The sequence below is a fragment of the Neomonachus schauinslandi genome, chromosome 4 (assembly GCF_002201575.2).
Source record: "Neomonachus schauinslandi chromosome 4, ASM220157v2, whole genome shotgun sequence".
Taxonomy (NCBI): Eukaryota; Metazoa; Chordata; class Mammalia; order Carnivora; family Phocidae; genus Neomonachus; species Neomonachus schauinslandi.
The window spans coordinates 25,264,032-25,290,429 of record NC_058406.1 but is presented as its reverse complement, the minus strand read 5'-3'; the positions used below and the strand labels follow the sequence as shown (position 1 = coordinate 25,290,429).

Below are 26,398 nucleotides of genomic sequence, written 5' to 3'. Positions count from 1 at the left end.
AAAACAGAGAGAAACTAGATAAAGAAACTCTTATGCATGAACATTTTGATGTACTGCCTTCAATTTTTCCTAGGCATGGCTTTGTTTTGTTCTTAATTTAAAGAGCCGTGTTCTTGCGGTGTGTGTGTGTGCGTGTGTGTGTGTGTGTGTGTGTGTGTATATATGGATAGATAGATCCTTTTCATTATTTACAAAAGTAATTCATGCTCATTGTGAAAAATTCAAAACATACCAAGAGTACAGAATAAAATGTTAGTTTTCTGCTTGTTGAGTCCCCACCCTAATTCCACACTCCCTCCCCCACCCACCCTGCCTCCCCCCAGGCAAACATTATTAACAATGTAGCTTTCTAGACGTGTCCCTATGCGTTTACACACACACACACACACACACACACAGAGGATAGGGGTTAAATGTAAACATGTCATTCTACGGCTCGTTTTTATTCCCTTTGGTGTATATGATAGATATTTTTCTTTTTTTTTTTTTCTTTTTTTAAATTTTTTTTTTAAGATTTTATTTATTTATTTGAGAGGGAGAATGAGAGAGAGAGAGCAGGAGAGGGGGGACGGTCAGAGGGAGAAGCAGACTCCCCGCCGAGCAGGGAGCCCGATGTGGGACTCGATCCCGGGACTCCAGGATCATGACCTGAGCCGAAGGCAGTTGCTTAACCAACTGAGCCACCCAGGCGCCCTGATAGATAAGATATTTTTCTATGTTACTTCCTAGATCTGCCTCATTATTTTTTTAACAATTGCCTTCATGTTGTATTTTTCACCATCAGACAGTGCTATAGTGAACACCTCTGTGCATCTATCTTCATGTGCATGTTACAGCATCTATAGGATAGCTTCCTTAAAGTGCAATTTCTGGGTCAGAGTATATGTTTTTTTAAAAATTCAGATTCCACCAGAGTACACTCCAAAAAAGCTGTGCCAATTTAACGTTTTCATCAATCATGTATGAGACCAGCTATTTTCCTACATCCTTCCCAAATTAAAATTTTGCTATTTTTATCCATCTCAATGGGTGAAAAATAACACCTCATTCTTCTTTTGATTGCCATTCCTCCAATTATTAGTAGTTGATCATCTTTTCATGTGTTTATGGTCATTTTCATTTTATTTTTTTGAATTAACCTATTTATATCTTTTACTTGTTTTTCTGTTGAATTGTCTGTGTTTTTCCTATTGATTTTTAGGAGCTCTTGTATATTTTTAATATCACTACTGCGTCTGTGTCTTAGTCCGTTCAGGCTGCTATAACAAAACTGCCACAGACTGGGTGGCTTATAAACAACAGAAATTCACTTCTCACCGTTCTGGAGGCTGAGAGTTCCAAGGTCAAGGTGCCAGCAGACTCGGGGTCTGGTGAGGACCCACTTCCTGGGTCCAAGCTGGCAGCCCCTTGCTGTGTTCTCAAGTCTCAGAAAGGAGCTCTCTGGGGTCCCTTTTATATCACTAATCCCATCACAAGTGCTCCACCCTCATGACCTGACCACCTGCCAAAAGTCCCATCTCTTAGTACCATCACATTGGGGTCAGGTCTCAACATACGAATTTGGAGGGCAGGGGGACACAAACATTCAGTCTCTAGCAGTCTGTCCTACATGTTGTAAGAGTTTTCTATCAGCCAGTAACTAGTCTTGTTTCCTTCTTCCTCACACCACACATTTTATTTGTATGTGACCAAACCAAGTTGATCTTTTTCTTTGTGACTCCTGAGTCTTGTGTCTTGGCTAGAAATCTTCTCATGGAGTTTATAAAAATAGTCTTCTCTATGTCTTCTAGAACTCTCAGGATTTCCTGTTTTACAGTTAGCTCTGTAAGCTGTCTGAATTATGTTTTGTGCCAGGTGTGGGATATAGATCTAACTTCTAGTTCCAAATGAATAATGAATTGTCCCCAAACCTGTCCTTTCTGATTTGAAATGGCCCTTTTATCATAAACTGAGCTCACATCTACCCATGGTTCTGCATCTGGATTTTTTTTTCTTGTATTTCATTTAACCATTATTCTATTTCTGTGCCAGAATCACATATTTTCAATGACCATAGCTTTTTAGCCCTCCCCCATTATTATTTTTAAGACATTTTATTGGCAATTCTTGTGCACTTACTTTTCCAGATAAATTTCAGAATAAGGTTTTCGGACATCTTCAAGAAATTCCTTAGGATTTGTAGGTTAATTTGGAGAGAACTGGCATTTTTACAATAGTGAACCTTCCTTATAGGACCACAGTATTCCTCTCATTTTTCAGATCTTTGTTTATGTTCTTTAATAAAATTTTATGGTTTTCATCATTTAGGCCTAGTAAATTTCTTGTTAGGTTTTATTCCTAGGTAATTTTATAGTTTTTATTATTGTGGATAGTGTCATTTTGTCATTGCACTTTCTAATTGTTGATTGCTGGCGAATAAGAAAACCATTGATTTTTAGACATTTCTCTTGTAACTGACCATCCTATTGAGCTCTCTCATTGGATCTAGTAGTTTTAACGTTGATTATTTTAGATTTTCTAAGTTAGACAATCATATGAACTGCAAATAATGTAATTTTGTTTCTTCCTTTCCAGTATGTATGCTGGTTGGGTTTTTTTTTTTTTTTAATTTGGGGGGGCGGTTTCAGCGCTTTTTTGGTTTCTTACATGACTAGTACCCGCAGAACTGTATTAAAGAGAAATGAAACGTTTGGCAGCCTCATGATTTCTACAAAGGAGAGACTTACAGGCAAGCACAGCTTTTACTAAATTCTGCATCACGGATCAATAAAAATCACACAATTTCTAAAGATGTTTTTATTCCCACTTTATATAAGACTGAGAAATCACGTAGTGTCCACATTAAATAATGCTACTATTTTTTAAAATCTGGAAGGATTTAGAAGGGGCTAATGGAGATCGGAGGGACAAGGGCCAAAAAATGCAACCTCAGGCAGCTCCGTGGTACCATCACTAAATGACGTGTTGCATCATTTCATATCCTGATTATTTTGCACTTACACCATTGGCATTTTCCATGTTATTATAAACCCTTGGCCCCAAAATATCTCCATTAGGTGGAGATATCACAACTTACTTAACCATTCCTTTCTCTGTGGACAGTCAGATCATCTCTGGTTGGTCGTGTTATAAATATTGCTGTGAAGAACATTGTTGTGTGTAAAGCCTGGTTTTTTCCTCTCTGAATTTATGATTATTTCTTTAGGAGTAATTCCCATAATGAATACTTTTTAAGACTCTTGATTCTTATTGCCAAATTGCTTTCTAAAAGCTTTCGATCATTTTACCCTGCCACAAGCAGTATGTGAATGTCTGAAGAAATGGGACTTTCAAAATTAAGAGTATGAAATATGTTGTAGAGGAAAAAAGATGGGCTTTGGAGTCAGACAGTTGGGTTTGGATCCTGGTTCCTCCACTGACAAACTGGTCAGATTGAAAAAAACAAAAACAAAAACAAAAAACACTCTGGAGCCTCTGGAGCCCTCTTTGGAAAATATGAGGCCAGCTCTGCAGTCATGGTCAAGGCTGAATGAGAACAAATGGGTGATGGCACTTGGCACAATGTAACTATAAACAAATGGGTGTCATCTTCCCTTTATTTGAACTATTTTCAGAGATTTTTCTTTCCTAACCAACTTTGGAGACTTCCCCAGGAAAGCATACTTGCTGCAATGAGGAGTGACTTCCGTCCCTTAGCTGAGGCTTGTCTGCCTCAGAGGAAGCCCTTGACTGCTGCTGGCCGCTGGTCCCAGCCCTGAGCTCCAAGACCTGTCCCGTGGAAGAATCTCCCGTGGGCTGCCTGTCAGGCCCGCTCTGTGGTCGGGTCACTCACAAGCCTCACAAGGGTGGGGACAGGTGAGAGCGGCGAGGCCAGCATTCCCAGTGGAAACCGTGGCCGGGGGCTTCCAAGGAGGCCATGGCTTCTCTCCCGACTAACTGGATTCTCTCCTTCACGGACATTGCACAGTGGGGCAGTCGTCATCTGCTCACATTTCCTGGCTGCCAAATCCCACCAGTTCTACCTCTGTGATATCTCTGCAGTTTGTCCCTTTCTCTGCAACCCCAGGACCCTCCCATGTCCTTCAGGCTCTTGCGCCTGGAAGGCTGAAGCAGCCTCCCACCAGCCTCCAGGATTTCTCCCTCCCACCCATCCTCTATTCTGGCCCAGTGTGATCCTACTAAAAGCCCGTGTCCAACCTTGTTGCCATTTCGCTGCTGAACACCTTCAGTGGTTGCTGTCACCCACAGAGGATAGTTCAAACTCTTAGCACCCGGGGCCCTCCAGCTGGCCATCACTCCTCAGCTGTACATTCCACGCATGCCTTTGTTTATTCAAGAGACATTTATTACGTGTCAGGGACCAGGCTAGGCATTGGAGTTACACCTGTGATTTGTTTCAAGCTAACCAGTCCAGAATCGTATGGGCTCTCATGCCTCCTGCACTCTTTTTAGGCACTTGGTGCTGTGCTAAGCACTCCATATGCATCATCTCTCTTAACCCTTTCGGCAACCCTATGAGGCAGGTGTGATTTTCATTTCCCTTTTACAGGTGAGGACACTGAGGCTTGGAAAGTTAACATTGGCTGCCCAGGGTGGCTCTGCTGGGAAGTAGCAGAGCCAAGTCCTCTGGCGCTGGAACCCATGCTCTGAGCCCCTCATCAATCCCAGTTTCTTTCATCTGTATTATGCCTGAGAATTCCTGTTAGACTGAATGGTGGCATCCTCTCTATATACATATCTTCTAAGAAATATGGGCAGAGGGGCACCTGGGTGGCTCAGTTGGTTAAGCATCTGCCTTTGGCTCAGGTCATGATCCCAGGGTCCTGGGATCGAGCCCCACATAGGGCTCTCCACTCAGTGAGGAGTCGGCTTGTCCCTCTCCCTCTACCCCTCACTCCTGCTCGTGCTCTCTCTCTCTCTCATTCTGTTCTCTCTCTCTCAAATAAATAAATAAAATCTTAAAAAAAAAAGAAAAGAAATGTGGGCAGAGACTTCACAATTCTAATTAGCAGAATTACAAAACCTGCCACCGACTGGGGACTAGCACAAGGACTTGGGCAAATTCTCTACCGCCTAAGTGCTCCCGGGCTGACCACAAGATTCCTGCCTTGAACTCCGGTTCTTGGCACCCCAATTCCTGCCTCCTCCTAGTGCCCCATACCCAGGTTAGTTATGATTTCCCAAGAGGTGTCTCTGCCTTCCTCTCTGGACCTTCCATAATCAGCCCTTACAGGGTGCATAGTGGCCATTCGATAACCGCACCAAATTAAACTGGATTGAATTGAACCAAATTGAATTTAGGAGCAGATATTTCCCAGCTGTGGCTGGGATTTAAGTTCGTTGTTGTCCTGATCATTTTGTTGTAGGTAACATTGCCTCCTCCATAAGCCAAGCTAAGCACTTAGGTGATTGAGGATAGTATATCTTAAGGGGTTTCTATTCAGGCAGCATGGCTCTTTCAGCATATACCACTGGAAAGAGATCTGAGTTGCGTGTATTCTTTGATACAGTTCTCTTGATATGATATGTCTCGGAAGTGGGACAATCTGGGCTTAAGAATCTTCTGTACCTCTTGCACTGCTGCATGACCTTGGGCAAGTTACTTAGCCTCTCTGGCCTCTGGTTCCTCATCTGTCTCTGTCCCACGAGGATATTGCAAGGATTAAAATGAAAAATTGAATATAGAGCTCTTACTGTAGAGCTTTACGTGCAAGGAAAGATGCACAAGGCATAGTAAGAGCTCATGGGTGTTGACAATAATTGTCATAATTGTTCTCCTCTTCCTGTCTCTCCTGTCTGTGCTGAATTGCATGGATTGGGGGCAGTGACAGCAAGGAAAGGGCAGAGGGAGGTAATCAGAAGCATGGTCTTCAGGGAGACTGCTCAACCCTGGAGCCCGGGAAGGAGGGGGAGCTCTCTGGTTTCATGCCTAGAAAAGTAGCTGACGGGTGTGAAAAATGGAGATAGGATGAGCCTGGAGAGGTAGATGGAGGCCAGATTATTTGCATTTAATTCCGGGGTCAATAGGGAGTCACCTAAAGGTTTATAGCAAGGAAGTGACACGATCAGCTTTGCATTTTTGAAAGACCACTCAGGCTGCTGCTGGAGAACAGGATGGAGGGATGGATGCAGGCACAGACACTGACTGCTCTTTGTTGCTGTAGCCCAGGTGATAAATGATGAGGCCTGAATTAACACAGATTATAACAGTGGAGACTGAGTGGAGGAGTGGGTTTAGGGGACTGGAGGAACAGAAACACAGCAGCACCTGGTGAGTGATCCAATGAAGCTGAGGGACAGAGGAGGAGGAGGAGAGATGCCTCCCAGCTCTTGGCTTGAGTAGCTGGTGGATGGGCAGGAGGTGGCCAAGGGAGTGAAGGCAGGTGACGTTTCAGAGGCCCATGGGACTTCTAAGGTAGGTGGATTAAAGAGCTGGAATTTGGGTGGGCTGTGGGTTGTAAATAGACATTTAGGAGCCACCAGCAGAAAATTGGGTGCAAGGAGAGGACTTACTCCAGGAGACAGCAGGGAAAGAGAGTGGTACACAAAGGAGAGAAGGCAAGAGGGTGAAAACACTGGTAGATGTGAGGACTCGCTCGGGGCCCCAGCTCCTTCAGAGGTCGGCTCTGGGCTTGGTCGCCCTGACATCCAGTGCCCTGGGGGGGAAATCTGGGCATTCTGCTGTCTGCTACGTGTCTGCCGTGTGTCTACTGAGGTCATGGTGAGCCTCCGGCTCCCCGCCCAGCCTGGAATTGGCCCTGAGTGTCCGTCTCCTTGGCTGGCCCATGAGCCCCTGCCCTGCCCTGCTTCTCCCCCTCCCAAGGGCTATTCCCCTCTATGAAGATTACAGAAATACTCAAAGCTCTGATCTACCTGGCAGCACATTTCCTAGTCCCCTCCCCCTTCCACATTCTAAATCCCATAATACGGAGGGAACTATTTCTACTCTCTCTCTGAGCGGAAGACAGCTTGAAAATGGGGTCTTGTTCTCAGTTCAGAGGCATGTGTCCTCTTTGGGGCATCTCACCTGGGGATCAGATGGGCCTTGATTGTGGACCCCCGGAGAAGCTTTGGAGTGTTCCCATATGTGTTAATGCCTTCCAACTTCTTGGCACCATGGATAATGCTCTGAACTAAACAACGATAGGTGTTTCCAGATCCCACTCTCACAGAATGTGTCTCAGATTAGAAATCTACATTTCAAATACTCACCTAAACCACTGTGATTCAGTAGGTCAGAGGGCACCTTTGAGAAACAGGATTCAGCAGAAGATGATTCTGAGAGGACCCAACATCTAACCACCACCCGCCGTTTGCCATACTGCTGACATTTCATTTAGTATTCACTACTCCCCAGTAAGGTAAATGCATTATTATGTATGGTCTAGGAATAATTTGAGACTCAGAGATGTTTAGCAACTTGCCCAGAGACACACAGCTTGTTACTAGCAGAGTCAGAATTGGAACCCCAAGTCTGTCTGACTCCAAAGCCTAAGACATTTATACTCCAGCACATCACCTACTGAGAGGGAAATGGTACCTGTTTTCAGGTAGTTAAATGTCCACAGAGGAAAGAAAGCCTGGTAATTGGCAGAAACAGAAACAATGGGTAATTGCCAAGAGTCAAACCTTGACTCAACACAAGCTCTAATAGAATAGAGTCGCTTCCTGGGGGTGACCACTGGAGTGTTAAGTGGGTGCTGGACAGACACTCATTGGAGGCACTGTGGATTTGTGGAGTAGGCTGCAATGTGACTGAGTCATTGTCAAGCTCGTGATGTCTACAAGACAGTGTTTTGATGAGATGACTCCCTGAGTCGGGTCCTCATATTTGCTCTAGACTTATTACCTTTGCAGCCATGAAGGGAGGGAGAGAGGGAGAGGGGAAAGAAGTCAGCTCATAGTTCAACGTATGAGGATTGAGAGCTATGGATCTTGAATATTTTATCCCTCACTGAGTCAGGTCTTAATGATGAGAGAACTGAGAAGACATGCCTCGTGTTGACTTGTTCTGTAAACCCAAGGCATTCCTGGGGAATCCTCCCTGAATCCAACCTCACATGACCAGATGAGTTTTCATATGTGCCCTTCCTGCTAATGCCAGCCCAAAGCCTGGGTCAACAAGGCAGTAACAGCCAAGAGAAAGGTAGATATGTTATATTCTCTTTGGTCTGAACACTCTCAAGTGGGAAGTCATGACATAGCAGCTTTAGAGAGAGTATGAAATTACATGTGTCGTCTGACAAACAACCTGTCCTTTGAAGCTGTTTTATTAGACCATCCATCTTCACCAGAGTAAGTTTCAGCCCTCCAGACTTGATCACCTCTGGCCCCCCAATTCCCCTCTCCCCACTCTCCCCACCAAAGCTCTGCCATAGCCCTGTGAACACCACTGCCCACATTCAACTCTGAGCCTCCCACTCTCAAGCTGCTTAATCTCAGGCAGGTCATTGAACCTCTTTGCTGGGATTATAAATTGGCACAACCCTTTTGGAAAGTAGTTTGACAGTGGTGATTAAAATGTAAAAGGTGCATACCACTTTTAGGAATTTATTCCAAGGAGATAAAATGACATACACAAGGATGTCTGTTGCGGTGTTATTTATGACAGTGGGGAAAGGAAACAATATATGTACAGTATTAATGGTTCAATAAGCTGTGGTCATTTGGCTGATAAAACATGTAGCAATTCATTTCAAAGAAATTGGAAAATACTCGAAGAAATTGAAAAATATTTAATATATGGTATTAAGTGAAAAAATTAACATACAAAACATGTTATGTGAACTAAATTTCTTACATGCATACATATGTAATAGTCATAAAAAAGAAGAAAAGAAAAAAATGGGTGACTGGGGTGTTAATATATTTATCAATATTCTTTTATATTTTCTAAAAGTTTTTCATCAAGCCTATGTTACTTTCTAGTTGCAGAAAAATCAGTATAAGTTAAAATACTTTTGGGGATGCCTGGGTGGCTCAGTCGGTTAAGCATCTGCCTTCAGCCCAGGTCATGATCCCAGGGTCCTGGGATCGAGTCCCGCATCGGGCTCCTTTCTCAGCGGGGAGCCTGCTTCTCCCTCTGCCTGCTGCTCCCCCTGCTTGTGCTCTCTCTCTCTGACAAATAAATAAAATCTTTTAAAAAAAACCCTTAAAAATACATTTTGATAGCTCCCACCACCTACCGGATGAAGAAAAAACTTCTTAACAGGATTTTCATAATCTGACCCCACCCTAATGTAGTAGCTTCATCTTGCGCCACTTCCCCTCCTCATTGGCTCCCCACACCATGCTAAAGTGCCTTGCTTTAGTCATTCCGAGCTACTTGCCATTCTATAAACACATCATAACCATCATCCTGTCACGCCTGTATCCTTCCTCTGTTCTCCATCTAGAATGACCTTCTCCATGTTTTTCAAGAACCAGTTCAACTATCCCTACCCCCTCATTGGCAGTTAATTAATTCTTGCTTTTTACTCCTGCAGAACTTTTATATATACATAAAAGTTACATATTTAGTCTCTGTCATCTCCACTCTCCCTTTCCTCAAGATTTTGTGGGAGCCCCAAGAAGAAAAGACTAATAACTCTGTTTTGGAGAGTCTGGAAAGTATTCACAGAGAAGAGGACATTTGACTGGGTTCTTAAAGAATGAATAGGAGTTTGTCAGGTAGGCAAAGGACAATAGATATCCCACAGAGTTCTGGAACAAGCTTTCAGTTTGCCCGCTGGCAAACTCTTGTACTTATTTCTATCATAACCTGATCTCACTGCATAGCGTGTTGCATGGGGGAATTGTCTGTCCCCTAGCAGGCAGTAGGTCCTCGAGGGCAGAAAATGTGCTTTGTTTTCCTTGCAATGTGCAGCACAGTGCCTGACAGATGCTGGGCATCATAAATGTATTTTTGTACTGGGGCATGAAGGCATGAAAGTACCAATCCAGGAACTACCTTTCTCCTTGTCTTAGTGCAAGTGGGGAAAAGATCATATTCTTATTGCCTCTTATCACTGGTTTCAAGAACAGGCTCAGAGATGCTGAAAATACTCTATAAATTGTCTGCTGATTTGAACCAAATTGAAGAAGTTGCTCACCTGGCAGGCATTTAGAGGATCTTCTGTAACATTTACTTCATTTGAGTATAAAAATTCCACCAATATAAGCTTTGCTTCCCCTTTAAACAACATGCCACAGTTCCAGAATGATGCCTTTGAAATAAATCCTGTTTGAGTAATGTTTCTCTTGGACTCATAAAATCTTTATGGCAATCTTTTTTCATCTCATAGACTATGAGAAGGAAGAGAAAACCAGAACCACTGAGCTAGAAGTGGGGAATGCAGTATTTTCTCATATGTGGGTCACACATTTAATGTAAATAGTTTTTAAATGCAAATCCAATACTGACCACACATTAGCTCAAAAATCCTAGCTCTGTCCAAAGTGCTGAATCTGTGAGTACTCTCTGATTAAAGAGTAGGTGGTATGGAAATGATGTATCCTTTCAGATAGAAGGTTTGAATGTATTAAAACATCTAGTAATAGCCATACTAGGGATAACAACACAAATGCCAGGAGAAATAAAACACAGATGAACAGCTTAGTGCCCCCACTCCAGGAGAGAGGGAGGGAGGAGGGGAGGGAGGGAAAGAGAGAGAGAGACAGTAAGTTAATAGAACTGAGCTCTTAACCCAGTTGTACAAAGCAGCACTGAACTGGGAGTCATGCATTAATTCAACACAATTTTTTTGAGTGACTACTGTATACTAGGCATCGTACTAGAACATTAAATGAGATAAATCATAATCTTTGGTCTCCACAAGATCACAGTCAGTGTTTACTCAACCACTGACCAGCTGTTGACCTTGGGCAACTTACTTAAACCTTTCAAGCCTCAGATTTCTCCTTTAAAAATTTGGGATAATAGAATCTCACAAGATTACTGTGCAAATTAACTAAGGTGACACTTACAAGCACTTTGCACAGAATTTAACATGTTGTAAGCCCTCAGTGAATATTACATGTTAGGATCATGTGTGGTACATTATGGTAAGTTCTTTATACCCATTATCTTTTATGCTCTCATTTACTCTGTACCAGTCACATGGGATAGGTTTTAACATCCACATCCCCAGGTTAGGAAAGTGAGGCTCAAAAGAATGGAGTTCATTAACTTGCCCAAGTTCATATAGTTGTTCAGCCATGTGGACAGAATTCAGGGCCAGCACTTTTTACTCTAACGCCAGTGCTTGTAATTATGGTGATGCTGTCTAGAACAGGACTTGAAAACGACTGACTGTCCCTGTCAACAACCAAAGAAATAAGGCCAACTCCACCCTTATCTGGGCTGACACTTTTGGAAAGGCAAATTCTCAGGGACTGGGGTGGGCATGCAACCCAGATGCCTGTGTGAATTTTAAGTTAGGGATACTTGCAGGTTGACAAAGATGAGGAGGATAAATTTCAGCCCACAGGAGAATAGGGCCAGACCCCAGCCATCCAGAAAGAGTCTCACCAGTCTCTCAGCCCACGAGGGAGCAAGAATAGGGACCAGAGACTAGAGCAGACCAGTCAGGCAGATGGTCCACACTTAGATAGGGTGGGTAACTACAAAGGCTGCAGGGGCTCCAGGGGCTAAATCCCACAGGGCACGTTAGATTTTGGGGGGTGGGCAATAGACTATTTGCAGAATCCATTTGACAAGAGAGGAAAGGGCTTATGGTGAATTGCCTGCTGGAGAATCACTGGCACCCAGATAGGGCAAGTCAAACCCAAATATGTGGTGAAGCAAAGGCTGGGCAAGAGCCGACATCACAGAAGCTACTGTCTCACATACTCCATCTGGAACCTCCAGCTGAGAGAAATCTGTGATTTTTCTGGTCTGTGTCCGTGGAGCGGGGGTGATGGGGCTTCTGAATTAGTGACAACACATTGCTACCTCCGTGGTAAGAATGTTCTTTTCCTTCTAGTCCAAGAGCTTATGATCTAGACCAATGGACTCCACATAAATATATATTCTGTTTGCTTTCCTCCCTGCGGGAAACATAAGGCTACAAAGCACAATACCCTCCTTCCCCCCTCCAAAAGCTGTTCAGTAAACAATGGGAGCTTTGGACTCCTTTGACTGAAACCGAAAAGGTCACATCTCAGTAGTGTCTTTGAGTCTTGCTTGTCGAATTTATGACAATCCTGGGCTGTCGTGGGGCCTCCCTAAGGTGTCCTTCCAGCTCTGACCTTCCATAGGTGTCTTTTAAATGCAGAGAGTCATCAACCATCAGGCAGGTAAACGGATCAATGTGGGCTGTTCATCGAATTGTGTTCCCAGGGCCTCTGTGTCTGCTGCCTTCCGCCCCTGCTGCTGCTGTCAGATCAATGGGGGAACCATAGGGCTGTCCTGTGTCATAACAGCGACTCCTTTACAGGGACTTTTCTCAGTCCTTCTTCAAGCTGGGAGGTCAGGGGCACCCGGGCCCCACACCTCAGCAACTCTGGGGAGGTCCGTGTTGGCTTCTGATCAAGATCAGCCAGGGGTCTCCGGAATGGATGGCGTGCTGGTCTCCCACTCACCTGTGGTGTTGTCTGGTCTGTCCCAGTGAGATGGGAAGTGTAGGTGCCCCATTGCGTGTACGTGGAGCCCATGGGGCCTGGGCTCATCTTCCACTCAAGCTAAGGGAAAGCATGTGGTGACAGCGGAAGCAAAGCAGGAGTTTCAGGTTATTTCTAACGCTTCACCTTCCTACGGTAATGGCCCCAGGCAATGGCTCCTGGCTCAGGAATTCAGAGGGTTTATTGAACAAATGCACAGGACAGAGAGTGCCGAAGAACAGCTCTCTTGGTACTACGTGGTCTTCTCCCCTCTCCCTGCTTGTGAATCAGTATACACGGTCCTAAATGGCCCCTCCAAATGCTGGGTCAGACTGACTTCCAGTTTTTGTATCTCTTGATTCGAGTTTTCAAGAGAAAGAATCTGATTTGTTCAGCAGCTGGCTAATCGAGTGTCAACTCCTCATCCAGTCAGATGACACTAAGAAGAGGCACACTCAACGGGGACAAGCATAGCTGCCGGAGCCCACCCCTCCAGTGGTGGTGGCAGGGGGCAGGTGAGGAGCAGGGCAGCCCTGAGAAGAGAGCATGGGCTGGGCGCCAAACCCACGACATGGCTTCCACATTAGTCTAACCTTTCCACCTTCTCTTGGGTCTCCCTCACAAAGAAATGAAGAAAACTTCTTCCTTTCATCCACCTCCTTGAGCTAAACAAAATAAAGCAAAGGGCCCGGCACTCCATGAAGAGAACTTGAGAGTAATTTCAGGGTGTCCCCGCCACTACAATATTGTCTGGCTGGCTTTCACAGTCTGCAAAAGGAAGCTCTGTAAATACCGGGGATTACTGTGATGATTACAAATCCTCTAAGAAGCTAAATTTCCCGAATTCTCAGAGTTCTAATGCTTTGGGATTTAGAGATATAATTAAGAACAGATGAGCCTCAAAAGTCGATGACCATGATCGGGGGTTGCAGGGAAGAGCAGAGAGGATGTTGGTGGGGGTTCCAGGACTCCGTCTCCCCCACGTGGTGGCAGAACACAGCCTGGGGAAGGGGTGGGGGGTGGCAAGTGGCCTGAAGGACCTTAGTCACTGGAGTCAGGAGTCCCTGCCTCCCAGGCTCCCAGAACTGGGGACACAATCTATAAACCTTCTCAGCAGCTTAGAACCAGGCAGTGCGGAGTCAGCCTTGGACTGTGGTGCTGTGGCAACAGCTCTCTGCTGTTCTGGGACCAGGGAGACTGCCACATCTGGCCCATTTCCTCTCGGGCCTTCTGCCCACACATCAGTCTTGCCACAAGAGGGTTTCTGCTGCGGCACTGGGCCATTCCCCAAACCCCTTTAGTTTTTCTCATCTCCCAATGTTTTTCTCCGACTTCAGTATTTACTAAAAGGCACGAAAATACCAAAAGGCAATGCTATGTTTTATTTGATCTATTGACCATAGTGACCTGAATCTATAGCATCTGTAACTCCAAGATTGTTTTGACCTTCTAAAAGGAAATGAGTGCGCTCAGAACCAGAGCCAAATGAGCAGCTTAGACCCATCCACAAGCAGAAGCCTGGGACCTGGGGAGTTTCAGGGCATTAAATTGCCATCGAAATTTGAGTAGAGTCTTGAAACCCTTGCAGCCAGGGAAGGGAAGGAGCAGTGTTCCAACAGTTACCATGAGAGGAGGTGGAATGAAGATGTTAGAGCCTGAATGCCTGACTTCTGCTACTTGATTGCTGTGTGACCTCAGATACATTGCCTAAACTCTATGTATTCCATCTTCCCACCTGCAAACCATAGATTATCATAGAATCTGCCTCATGGGGTTGCTGTATTAAAGGAGTCAACACATGCGAAGTACTTAGTGTCTGGCATGTAGGGCATGTGCAGAATGGTCTCTTTTGTTCCCAGGGGTTGACTAGGTACTCTATCCTGTGTCTTTTCATTTTAGACTCACAATAGCCCTGGGAAGCAGATTTTTTATATTCCCAACAGGCAGAAGAAATGGAATCTCTGATGTTCAATAAATTGCCTAGGACCACCTAGCTAGTAAGTGGCAGGGATAGATTTCTAGACTCTAAGTCTTATGTTCTTTCTATTCTCTGTTGTGGCCAGTCCCCTTCATGGTCTGCCTTGCTTCCCATAATCATACCCCTTCTCCCCCAGTTTCCTCTGCTGAGTCCCTTGGCACCCACCCGAATTAGTTTCAGTGACCTTGGAATTACAGCACAACTTCCTGGCTATGACAACTCTCTGAGCCTCAGTTTCTCTATTTCTCTAAGTTGGACACAATCACGGGGCCTGCTGAGGAGGAGAGCAACAGCCCCTGAGGGCCGGAAACTGGCCTGGCATCATGAGGCCACCGCTTTGCTGGGAGCTGGCCTGGCACCCACACCAGACCTGGGTGTTGCCTGTTGAACATAAATGTCAGCATCAGACAGGCCGCTTCATGACCACGATGGACTGAGACAAAAACAAGCCTACTTCATAGCCACATCTGAGCTCCAGCACAAGCAAGAACATTACCAAACACAAAACTGGCCAACCATTCCCCTCCCTTCGCATCTTGGCTAACGTGCGAGACACCTACGGCTCAACCAGTTGCAGCTTTAGTCTTGCTTCATTCCTCCTGCCTTCTCGATAAAATTTATGAAGTACCCAATCATAGAAATACACCTACTTCTTGACAGCATCTAATCTAGAGCAAAGCTCCACTTCCTTGGGCCCTCCCCAAATCACCTAACACAAGCTGGAATCCTGCAGTAGGTTCTTTCCAACACCCTCTTACTGACACCCCCGTGGTTCCCGGTGGTATGCATTCTCGCTCATTGTCACAAGCTAATGCCAACTGTGTCCAGCTACAGGGGGATTCCTGGTGGTCTTTGGCTGTGGTTTTGTGGGTGGGGTGAGCGTCCACACTGCTTCTGGAATTAAATATGATGATTCCTGAAGAGCACTTAGAAACAGGGCCTGGGACATTGAAAGTGCCATGCTAGTTAGTAGCATCATATTTATTGCCAAAAATGTCCCTCTTGGACAAAGCTGGTGCACACCCATTAGCCCTCACTAACCAGCCCCCTTCTTCTCAAAAGTCCGTGCAGACACCTTCTCGGATTTGCCTTGGGCCCTGAGCATGCCTCATTTGCACTTGACAGACCTTCCCTCCACGCTGCAGACCCCAAGCCTGTGAATACTTTTACCACCCATGACTTTCGGGGCTGCCATCTGCCCGCTGGGGCCCCTCTTGGAGAACATCCTGTCCGAGTGTTCCAGCAGCAAGATAGGCGGAGGGGAGGCCAGGCGGGCATTGGGATGACGATCAGGCGTCCGCAGTCCTCTTTCTGCTTCCTGGCGGAGGAGACCCTCTGCAGATGGAAGCGCCCCTTCCCACTCTCCAGAGGAGTCTGGCCAGAGTCTTCCACACGAGTGTACTCACAGCTGCATCTGCAAGGGGCAGCCCCAGGGCTGGCAGACCTCTTCCATGCCCACTGCTGCTAATTGCAAATAATGCATTAAAAATACAGAGCCACATCTGTTCATTTCAACATGAGTATCGAGGAATTTACATGGTTTATAATGACAGGGTGTGAGGGGTAGGAAAATCCTTCTTTTGCCTGTGGGCCAGAGGCACAGCTGTGAGCAGAGAGCTGGAGGTGTGGTTTCCTCTGGATGCCAGCCAAGCCCTTTCTTGGAAGTGCCAAGAGACAGATCCAGGTATTTCTCTGGAAATACAAAATTATGTAACCAATCAAGCACAGAGTATGTGTCTTGGTGCTCAGGAGGCCTTCTGGGCCAACTCTGCTGTTTGCAGAGTTCCTGTGAGGAGGTGACCGGCCGCTGCCAGCCACAGGACAAGAGAAGCAATGTGCCTGTTGTGATTCCAGCGAGCAGGCACTGAGCACCTAGCCTAGAGTCTCAGTTCCCTACCTGCAAAAAGGGGCGTTTAAAGTTCTTGCCTCATTGGGTTTATTATCAGATAAAATAATTATATCTGAATCACCTCAAACAGTACCAGCATGGCATAGGAATGCAATAAATGTTTACTATTTACTATTATTATTTGAATGCATGTCAGGCATTGTGTTAGATTTTAAGAGTACCAGGATGAATAAGGCAAGGTCCCTGCCCTTCTCCACAAGTCCAGGAGATAAACAGGTGATACAATGTGATCTGCAGTGGGATGATGTTATGTTATGGGAACACAGGAGGAGGGTGGGAGAGTCAGAGAGGGCTTCCTGGAGGAAGGGACACCTGACCTGACTTTCATCTGAAGGTGGAAGTTTACCAGACCTAACAGGTAAGGAAGAGGATCCCAGCCTGGAGTAACATGTGCAAAGGCCCTGAGGAGAGCATGATGGTATCATGTTTCTGGGGGAAATAACATGTAGCAGGGCCTTCGGGTGGGACTATCAAGCATCTGTTGCTGTGTAACAAATTGTCCCAGAACTTATGGCTTTAAGCAGTGTTTATTGTATCACATGTTCTGTGTGTTAGGAATCTGGGTGTGGCTTAGCTGGGTCCTCTGGCTCAGGGCTTCTCACAAAGCTGCAATCAAGGTATCTACCAGTGGTGTAGTCCTCTCAAAGCTCAGTTGGGGAAGAGGGTGTGTTCCAAGCTTGTTCACGTGAATGAAGAATTGAGGGCCCCAGTGCTGTTGACCAGAGACCACTTCCGTGCCTTTCCATAGGGCGGCTTTCAACATGGCTGCCTACTTCATCAGAGCAAGTCCTAGAGAGAGAGAATGAGACCAGGAGGCCCAGTCCTTTATAACCTCATCTCAAAAGTGACAGCCTACCACTTTTGCTGTATCCTACTTGCTAAAAGCAAGTCACTGCATTCAGCCCGCACAAAAGGGAGAGGATTGACCAAGGGCACAAATGCCAGGAGATGAAGGTCATGTGGTCATTTCTGAAGCTGCCTTATTACAGGCTGCCCCCTGGTCCCCAATGACTCCTTCCCCTTCCACATGCAAAATGCAATTACCCCTTCTTCAGGTCCCCCAGAGTCTCATCCCATGATAGAATCAGCTGAGAGTCCAAAATATCATCACCTAAATCAGGTTCAGGTATGGACAAGGCTGGGTGTAGTTTCTCAAAGGCAGGTTCTAGAATACTGCTACTCTGGAACTGTAGTTCTACAAAACCAGAGAGAGAAACATTGCCTGCCCCCACATACTCAACACAGAGTGGTACAACAGGCATAGAGTAATGGTTAAAGACATTCCTACTCAAAAAGGGGGGGAAATGTGAGGCATGAAGGAGTCCCTGGTCCATAAGATTTCTGAAATCCATCCAGTCATGGGGAATCATTCCCCATGACTTGCAGCTCCACATTCTGAGCTCTTGGTTCCTCCCTCTGAGTCATTCTTCTCTTTCTCATGGAAGAAAGCATATGTTGAGAATTTGGGGAGTCCAGTGACCTCTTTTTATTTTGTGCTATCTCTGTCCCTTTCAGTGCAAGGTAACAGTGTTTCTTCTAATGATTGTTTTCTTAAGACCTTCGGGGGTCTTCTCTAGATCTGAGACTCACTCTTTATACAGAAGCCACGCCCACAGATTTCTTTGGACTGAACCCCTCTCTACCTTGAGCTTCTGCTAAGATGAACAAGGAACAATGCTCTGATGCTTCCCAGAGGCCATGCTGTTTGGTCTAGAGGGTCTGTGAGACCCACCCTAATTTCTTTAAAGGGCCTTGTGTGACTGACATTATGCTCTTTTTTAAAATTTAAATTCAACTAGTCAACATATAGTACATCATTAGTTTCAGATGTAGGGTTCAGTGATTCATCAGTTGCATATAACACCCAGTGCTCATCACATCACGTGCCCTCCTTAATGTCTATCACCCAGTTACGCCATCCCCCTACCTACCTCCCCTCCAGCAACCCTCAGCTTGTTTCCTAGAGTTAAGAATCTCTAATGGTTTGTCTCCCTCTCTGATTTCTTCCCATTCAGTTTTTCCTCCTTTCTCCTATGATCTTCTGTGCTATTTCTTATATTCCACATATGAGTGAAACCATATGATTACTGTCTTTCTCTGACTGACTTATTTTGCTCAGCATGACACCCTCTAGTTCCATCCACATCGTTGTAAATGGTAAGATTTGATTTTTTGATGGCTGCGTAATATTCCATTGTATATACATACCACATCTTCTTTGTCCATTCATCTTTCAAAGGACATCTGGGCTCTTTCCATAGTTTGGCTATTGGCATTGCTGTTATAAACATTGGGGTGTAGGAGCCCCTTCGGATCACAATGTTTGTATCCTTTGGGTAAATACCTAGTAGTGCAATTGCTGGGTCAACACTATGCTCTTTTGATCTTCCTGAGGTCTCACCCAACAGCTGGACAGTCACACCTTCACTTTATCTCCAGACCACCTTTCCCTGACAGTGCTGGAAAGCCATTTCTTGATTTTAGTATCCTTTGCTGTCTTGGGAGTCTGAAAATTTTCAAAACTATCAGGTCCTGGCTCCTTTTTAACAATCGTTCCCTCAATTTATCTCCCTTCTCACCTAAGTGGCAAGAAGAAACCAGACAGTGCCTTCGACACTTTGCTTGGACATCTCCTTAGCTGGATCGCTGAGTAGGCATGTGTTCTGCTTTCCACATAACTGCAGACAACAGTGTTGCCAAGCTTTCTGCCACTACGTCACAAGGATCTCCTCCCTACAGTTTCCAATAACATGTCCTCACTGCCTTTTGAGCCATCCTAAAAGTTCAGATTTTTCTAACAAGCTTCACAAAATATTCCCAGCCTCACCCCATGGTCTGATTCCAAAGCCATCTTACATTTTAGATATTTTTATTATCTATCTAAATATTAGATATTTAGATACTATGCCTCTTTTGATACCACAATCTGTATTGTTCTCTCTTTTGGTTTATAACAAATTACCCCGAACCATAGTAGCATGAAACAACAGCATCTATTAGCCTAGTTTCTGTGAGTCAGGAATCAGGTGTGGCTGATCTGGGTCTGTCACAAGGCTGCAGTAAAGGCATGCACAGGAGCCCAGGAGTGGTCCACCTCTGAGCTACTTCATGGTCGTGGGCAGCATTCTTTCCTGGCAGGCAAGCCACCCTCAGTTCCTTGCCACATGATCCTCTTCACAGGACAACTTTCAACATGTCTTTTTGCTTTGAGCAAGCAAGAGAGACAAAGATCATCTTTTGTAGCCTAGTCACTGGTAAAGAAGTGACATCTTGTCTTATCACTTTTGCCCTATTCCATTCATTAGAAGTCACTAGGTCCAGCCCACACTTAAAGGGAAGAATTAGACAAGGGTGTGAATTACAAGAGGTGAGGATCACTGGAAGCTACTTGAGAAGCTGAGTGTGGGCGACAGTGCAGAGGCAGCAGTGGCTTGATTATGCTGCGTCAGACTCCCATAGGTGATGGGCAACCACTGAAACATTTTACTGTTGAGTGGGAAGTCTTACAACATCAATCAGGCAGCCAGAGCTGAGAAAGGATTGGAAAGGGAGCAATGGGTAGTGAGAGCTAGTGCATGGAAACTTACAAGGGGATGGCCACACGAGAATGTTCATGGCATCCCACCAACCCAGAGGTCAAGGCCAGCCTGGAGCATCACATGGCCCCCTTTGGGCCCTGGGCTAAGCTTCCTCCTGCTTCAACTGTCCTTTTGTATGTTGTTCTCACCTTCTTTAAACCATCCTTGAGAGACCAGGGCAGGCACCCTCATTCACAGGGTACTTCCTACACACCAGGCTTCATTCACAATGATACACACATCATTTATTACCCAGCACACCTGTAGGGCAAGTATAATTTTGGGGAGTGTGATTAGAGGTACATGACAGGACAAGAGAGTGTCATTGCCTTGGTGATTTCACCCTAAGAACCATGGCCTGTCAATGGACCTGATCCTTAAGCTTGACAGCCCAGAAACTGGATCTTTTTGTCCTCAAACAATTGAGGATTTAGTGGAAGGTAAAATCATTTATAAGATCCCAACACAGTGGGGCACCTGGGTGGCTCGGTTGGGCATCTGTCTTTGGCCGGGTCATGATCCCAGAGTCCTGGAATTGAGCCCCACATTGGGCTCCCCACCCAGTAGGGGGTCTGTTTCTCCCTCTCCTTCTGCCTCCACCCACCTGCTCATGCTCTGTCTCTGTCTCTCTCTTTCAAATAAATACATAAATAATATTTAAAAAGAAAAGATCTCAACACAGTTGTGTGTTCCAGATGGTAATCAATTGTTTTGCAACTGGGATCAACTTCTCTGTTGAGATTTGAGGAAAACCCAATAAATAAATATGCTTATTCCTGTCAGGTTTGGAATCAGTGGCAGTTGCAGGAGAAAGACAGATGAGGATCAACCAATGAATTAATTGAAGCGCAGACCTGAACACATTCTGCAGGCAAGGCTGGGGGTGTGGTAGAGAGAAAGAAGAGTATGGTTAGCTCCTCTTCTCAAACCCATTAGGCAGATAAGTTTTGCTTATTACTCTTCCAAGTGAATGCCTGGGTTTCAAGAGGGAGAAGTAGTCCCCTGTAGGCCTTGGACTGGTAGCGTCAGTGTCACCTGGGAACTTTTAGAAATGCAAATTCTAGGTCCAACTCCCGGAAAAATTGAATCAAATTTTAGGAGTGGAGCCTAACAATCTGTGTGCTAACAAACTCTGAGATGATTCTAATATAGGCTCAAGGTGAGAACCACTGGTTGAGTTGAAGCTGTTCCACATGTAAATATGAGACCTGGGAAGAAAGTGTCCTTATGGAACATTTTGCAACTCATGCCTACCCTTCTCCCCATCCCTGGGAAAATGAGTCACGGAGGTAGAAGTTTCACACTTTCCGTGTTTGATTTTTAGCGTACAGCTGCTCCAATGAGTACCAAGTAGAGGCTCCTGATTATCTCCCCTCCAAAAAAGAAAAATGTCATGGGTTTGGTATTTGTTAGCCTTGTCTCTTGCTCTTGCAGACCTTGGAGGGTCTAGCATCCCCTTGTTGGCACTGAATGGTTTCTGAAGATGCTAGAATGACCAATAACCAGAAGTCAAAGTGGAAACACATGGCTCTCCCTACAGAAAATTCTGTGGCTCCCCATTGAACTTAGATTTCAAAATAAACTCCTTTCCAAAGTCTGTCCCATTCCGACTGCATCTCACATCTTGTCACTCTGGCCTCCCTACTCTCCCTCTAATATGCCAAGCTCACTTCTGCCTCAGGACCTTTGCACTAGCTGTCCTGCTGCTTGAAGAACTCTTTCTTCAGACCTTGGCATGCCTGGTTCCTTCTTGTCCTTTAAATCTGAACCCAAATGTCATCTTTGACCACTGATTTAAAGTGCCTTCAACCCCACTTGTCATTGTTTATCTCATTACCCTTGTTTATTTTCTTCGGAACACTTGACACTATCAAAAAATGATCTCGTGTGTTTATTTGTTGACTTATTATCTGTCTCCCCCTCCCTGGAATCAGGGATCAGAGATCAGGGACCTTAACTGTATTCCTAGCATCAGAACAGTTCCTGGTATATTGCAGGCATAAGATTTACATAAATATTTTTGAATAAATGAATGAATAAGTGAACATAGGAAAAGCTTTAGGAGAAAAGGATCAGAGTGCAGTGATTCATTCATCAAGACGGCGATGGGCCCAAAGACTCTGCCTTCCTCTTCCCAGGGACAGGGGCACAGAGCCCAGCTGAGTGGGTCTGGAGTGCTGGCACCACACCAGACTCCCTGCCTGCTTCTCCTCTAGCCCACTGTCTTAGGCCCGGCTCCCCCTTCTCCTCCTCCTCCTTCCCTCCCTCCACCTCACTGTCATTACATTATAGTCATTAGAAGCCTGCAGATTCACACCCTCCTGTCAACTTTTTCATAAAGGAATGTTAATGGAGTTGGTCTTTAGCAGAGGCGATGCAGACTGTTGTCAAAACTCTGACTTGGCCACCCACATTCATGTAATTAATCACACAGGAAACCAGAAAGGGCGGCATGAGGGCTGGGCCTGGCTGTGTGGTGGCCCTCTTCCCGGAGAAGAGGATGGTATAACACACGCTGCTGCCCACCAAGAGCCCACATGTCAGGCTAGAAGCAAGACAACCCAACTGGAACCACTACAGAGGAGTCCAAGCCAGGATCCAATCCGCCCTGGGGTGGGGAGGGTCTCCTCCCATTCAAGAGGGTACCAAGGAAAGGAAATTAAACAGATAAAGTAGAAGCTAGAGGGAGAAATAAGGTTAAAGACGGTCTCTTCTAAAATTATAAGGAAGCTGGCATTCATTGAGTACTGTATTGGTTATCTATTGCCATGAGACATATTGCCATATACTTACTGGCTTACACAGATTCATTATCTCACACATTCATTGTCTCTCAGTTTCTGTGGGTCAGGAATCCTGTAACAGCTTAGCTTAGCTGTGAGACCTCACAAGGCTGCAGTCAAGGTGCAAGCAGGACTGGGTTCTCATCTGGAGGCTCAACTGGGGAAGGACCCCCTTTCCTGCTTCTGTGATTGCTGCAACACTCAGTTCCTTGTGGTTGTAGGACTGGGAGCTTTAGTTTTTTGCTGGCTGTTGGTCTGAGGCCATCCTCAGCTCCTAGAGGCTTACCACAGTTCCTTGCCATGTGAGTTTCCCAGCTTGGCCTCTTCGTCAAGCCAGCAAAGTCTCTAGAGCAAATCAAGTAGCAAGATGGGGTTTTATAGATCATTACATAATCACAGAGGTCACAGCTCATCTCTTTTGCTCCATTCTATTGGTTAGAAGCAAGTCACAGGTTCTGCCCATATTTAAGAAGGGATCATACATGGATATGGACACCAGCGGCGGGGGGCGGGGGGGTATCAAGAGACTGCCACCTAGAGGATGCCCACCACAGTACATATTAGGTGTTAAGGACTGTGCCAAATGCTCTTGCATGTATTATATCATTTATTCACTAAAACAACCTGTAAGGTGAGCATCATCCCCATTGCACAGGGGAGGACTCAGAGGAGAGAACTTGCCCAAGGTCCTGCGGACATTAAGATCAGAACCACCTGTATCATAGCACCAAGCCACCCTGTGCAAGCTTAGAGGGCTGAAGGATTTGCATCTTTACAGTGAGGAGCAAGGGCCCGAGGGAGGCAGAGGAAGGGGGTCACAAGTGCATTCTAGCTCCCTGTGAGACTTGAAACCAGGAAGAAGGGATGGGTGTGGATTACATGTTGAGAAAGAAGAAAACTGAGAGCACTTATGTTTGATGATCTCTGTTTTCTCAATAAAACAGAAAATGAGGGCATCTCCTGAGAGAGTGGGGGTTGGGATGGAGGGGAAGCAGAGCCAAGTTGGAACAACAGCTGTAGGGAACAGGGAATGGGAAACAGGAATCTTGCCAGCACCAGTACAAGGTTGCCAAATAGGATAAAGCTGCTTCCTCCCTGAAGACTTCAGAAGTCTCCTTGGTAGGGGACTCCGGCCTCCTGCACTCTGTGTAGCCTGCACTTTCATCACGCCTTGTAGTGCTGTAGTTTATGCCCACATCCATCTCATCAGAAGGAAAGTTCTTGCAGGGCAGGAACCTGACAGTAGTCTATGCAGGGGCCTGCCAGTAACCAACATAGGATCTGGTACATGTGAGTCTTCCATAAATGGCCTGACTCCAGACCTTGAATTTCTAAATCACTCCACTGTTATCACCTATTCCCTAAAGTCTCTCCAGTTCTATAAGACTTTTCGAAGGATGTATTTTTACTTTTGTTTTGAGAGTAAAAGTTCAAATAGTAGTAGAGGACAAAGTCTAAGTCCATCCTGGAATAAGAATGGAGATGGAATTAGGGAAGTCTGTTGCATGCATAACGTGGTGACAAAAAAGCAATTTTGCATTTTGGCCCAGTCTTTTTGATGGCGAGAACTTAAGAGCCATTTCAAAATATTCCATACCAACGTATATTGATTGATATGAAACATTGCTCATGGTATGTTGTTGCCTGAAAAACACAGCACAGACACAGGACAGTCCCATGTGTGTCAAATTACCACTTTTGTCTCATTTTAAGTGGCAGAACCCTAACTCAAACTACCTTAGACAAAAAAGAAAATGAAAGAAAGAAAGAAAGAAAGGAAGGAAGGAAGGAAGGAAGGAAGGAAGGAAGGAAGGAAGGAAGAAAGAAAGAAAGAAGAAACATTGTGGACTCATTTTCAATGAAAAGTCCAAGACTATACTCTGATGCCAAAGGGACTAACATTTTGGCCCAAGAATGAGGTAGATGGCTTGCAGCAGCCTCAGGGCAGGGCTCTCCCCTAGGACCTCTTGCACAAGTCCTGTGGTCCACTCTGAGTGAACCACCCTGGGTCACATGCCTGTAACGGAACAAATCAGTGTGACCAGGGGACTTCAGAGGCGGGTGCTGTGAGCAAGAGGAGAAGGAATGAATGCCGGGTGGTCATAAAGGCACTAAATATCCACTCCATGTGTTCTATGCTTCTAACCACAGACAAATGATTGGGTGGATGCCCACCAAAATCATGACAGGGTTTTCTCCAGGATATAGGACTTGGGCAGAGTCAGATGCCCGTGTTTGTAAAATCAGCCCTGCATTTCATCCTCACCAGAGCAGGGACCACCCCTGGGGTCTCCTCCTGGCCCACTGATGATACCTAAGGCTCGCTGGAGGAGCAGTTCTGGAATTAACTGGAGAAACTGAGTCCCGCTCAACTCCAGTTTCCCAGCGTTTGCTGGGGCCTCAATTGGGAGCCTGACCTGAACTCCAGGCCTTCTGGCCGTGCTGGTGAGGATGATGGCAGGACTGGTCTTCAAGCATCTGACCCTGAGGAGGGTCTTCCACCCTAGATAACCACTTGCAACCAGGATGCCCCTACCTCCGTGATTTCCACTTTATACCTGGAGACTCCCATCCCACCTGCCCAAGCCAAGCCCCATAGCTATTGACCTCAAACACTGCCTTAGACCCCTTTGCCCTTCTTTCAAAGCCAGCTCTCCCCAGGATCAGCTTCCAACCCCAATCTCAACCGCCATCCCACTCACTTCCTCAAAGCAGCATCAGCCATGGCCGCGCTCACGCAACACAGGAGACCAGTGACGGGCAATATAGTTGAATGGCATTTTATTTCTAATTGGATCCATCAGCTTTGTCCGAGTCAGTTTTCCCCCTGTGCTGGTTCTTAGCCAACCCTTTGAGGCCCTTCCTGGCATTACGTTGTTTACGGTAGATTTCCAACTCCTCTTGGTATTTGGCTCTCAGGAGAGCTGCCTTTTGCTCATACGGCTGCTTTTCAGCATCTGTTTTTGCCGACCACATCTTCCCCGAGGCCTTTGCCACCTGCACTACTGACCAGTTTGGATTCTCCCTCTTCAGCTGAGCATAGTGTTCTTGGCAGAAGAGCAGGAAGGATGATGGGGGGCGTCTGGGTGCCTGGGGGTCCCGCTTTCTCCGCTTCTTCTTCTTCTTGCCAACATAATTCATCATCTCTTCCTGGTACCGGGCTTTGTCAAGCTTGGCCAGGGCTTCATATTTGGCCTTTTCGTGCTTTGAGATGGACCTCCATTTTTCCGAACACTTTCTAGAGAACTCTTTAAAGCCAAGGTAGGTATTTGGCTGTTGCTCCTTGAACTTGTTCCTGTAATTCAGCAAAAAGTGGATGTAAGAAGAGACATTTGCCTTGGGCCTTAGCTGGATTTCTTTTCCCATGTTCATAAGGTCATTTTTTTTTTCTGGATTCAGTAACTTGGACAGCAGAGACTTCTGTCTCCACACTCCAGGAGCAATCTAGAAGGTGCTCTGCTTGCGGTGAATTTTTCCCTCTGTAAGAGCTATGGTCAGGGATCAGCCTTTTCAGCGGTGGTGGCATTATTGAGTCAGAGGAGGGGACTGTGACATCATTCACCAGCCTGTG

General features: G+C 45.7%; 2 protein-coding genes across 2 annotated transcripts in view; one reads left to right on the top strand and one right to left on the bottom strand.

The window, feature by feature from the left end:
* The window catches only part of CSMD2 (CUB and Sushi multiple domains 2), a 621,951-nt gene that overhangs the window by 238,580 nt on the left and 356,973 nt on the right, over positions 1-26,398 (top strand). The gene's annotated exons all lie outside the window — the stretch shown is intronic.
* On the bottom strand, positions 25,615-26,193 carry HMGB4 (high mobility group box 4). The gene has a single exon (XM_021684343.1). It carries the CDS (start codon positions 26,191-26,193, stop codon positions 25,615-25,617), a length of 579 nt encoding a protein of 192 aa, XP_021540018.1.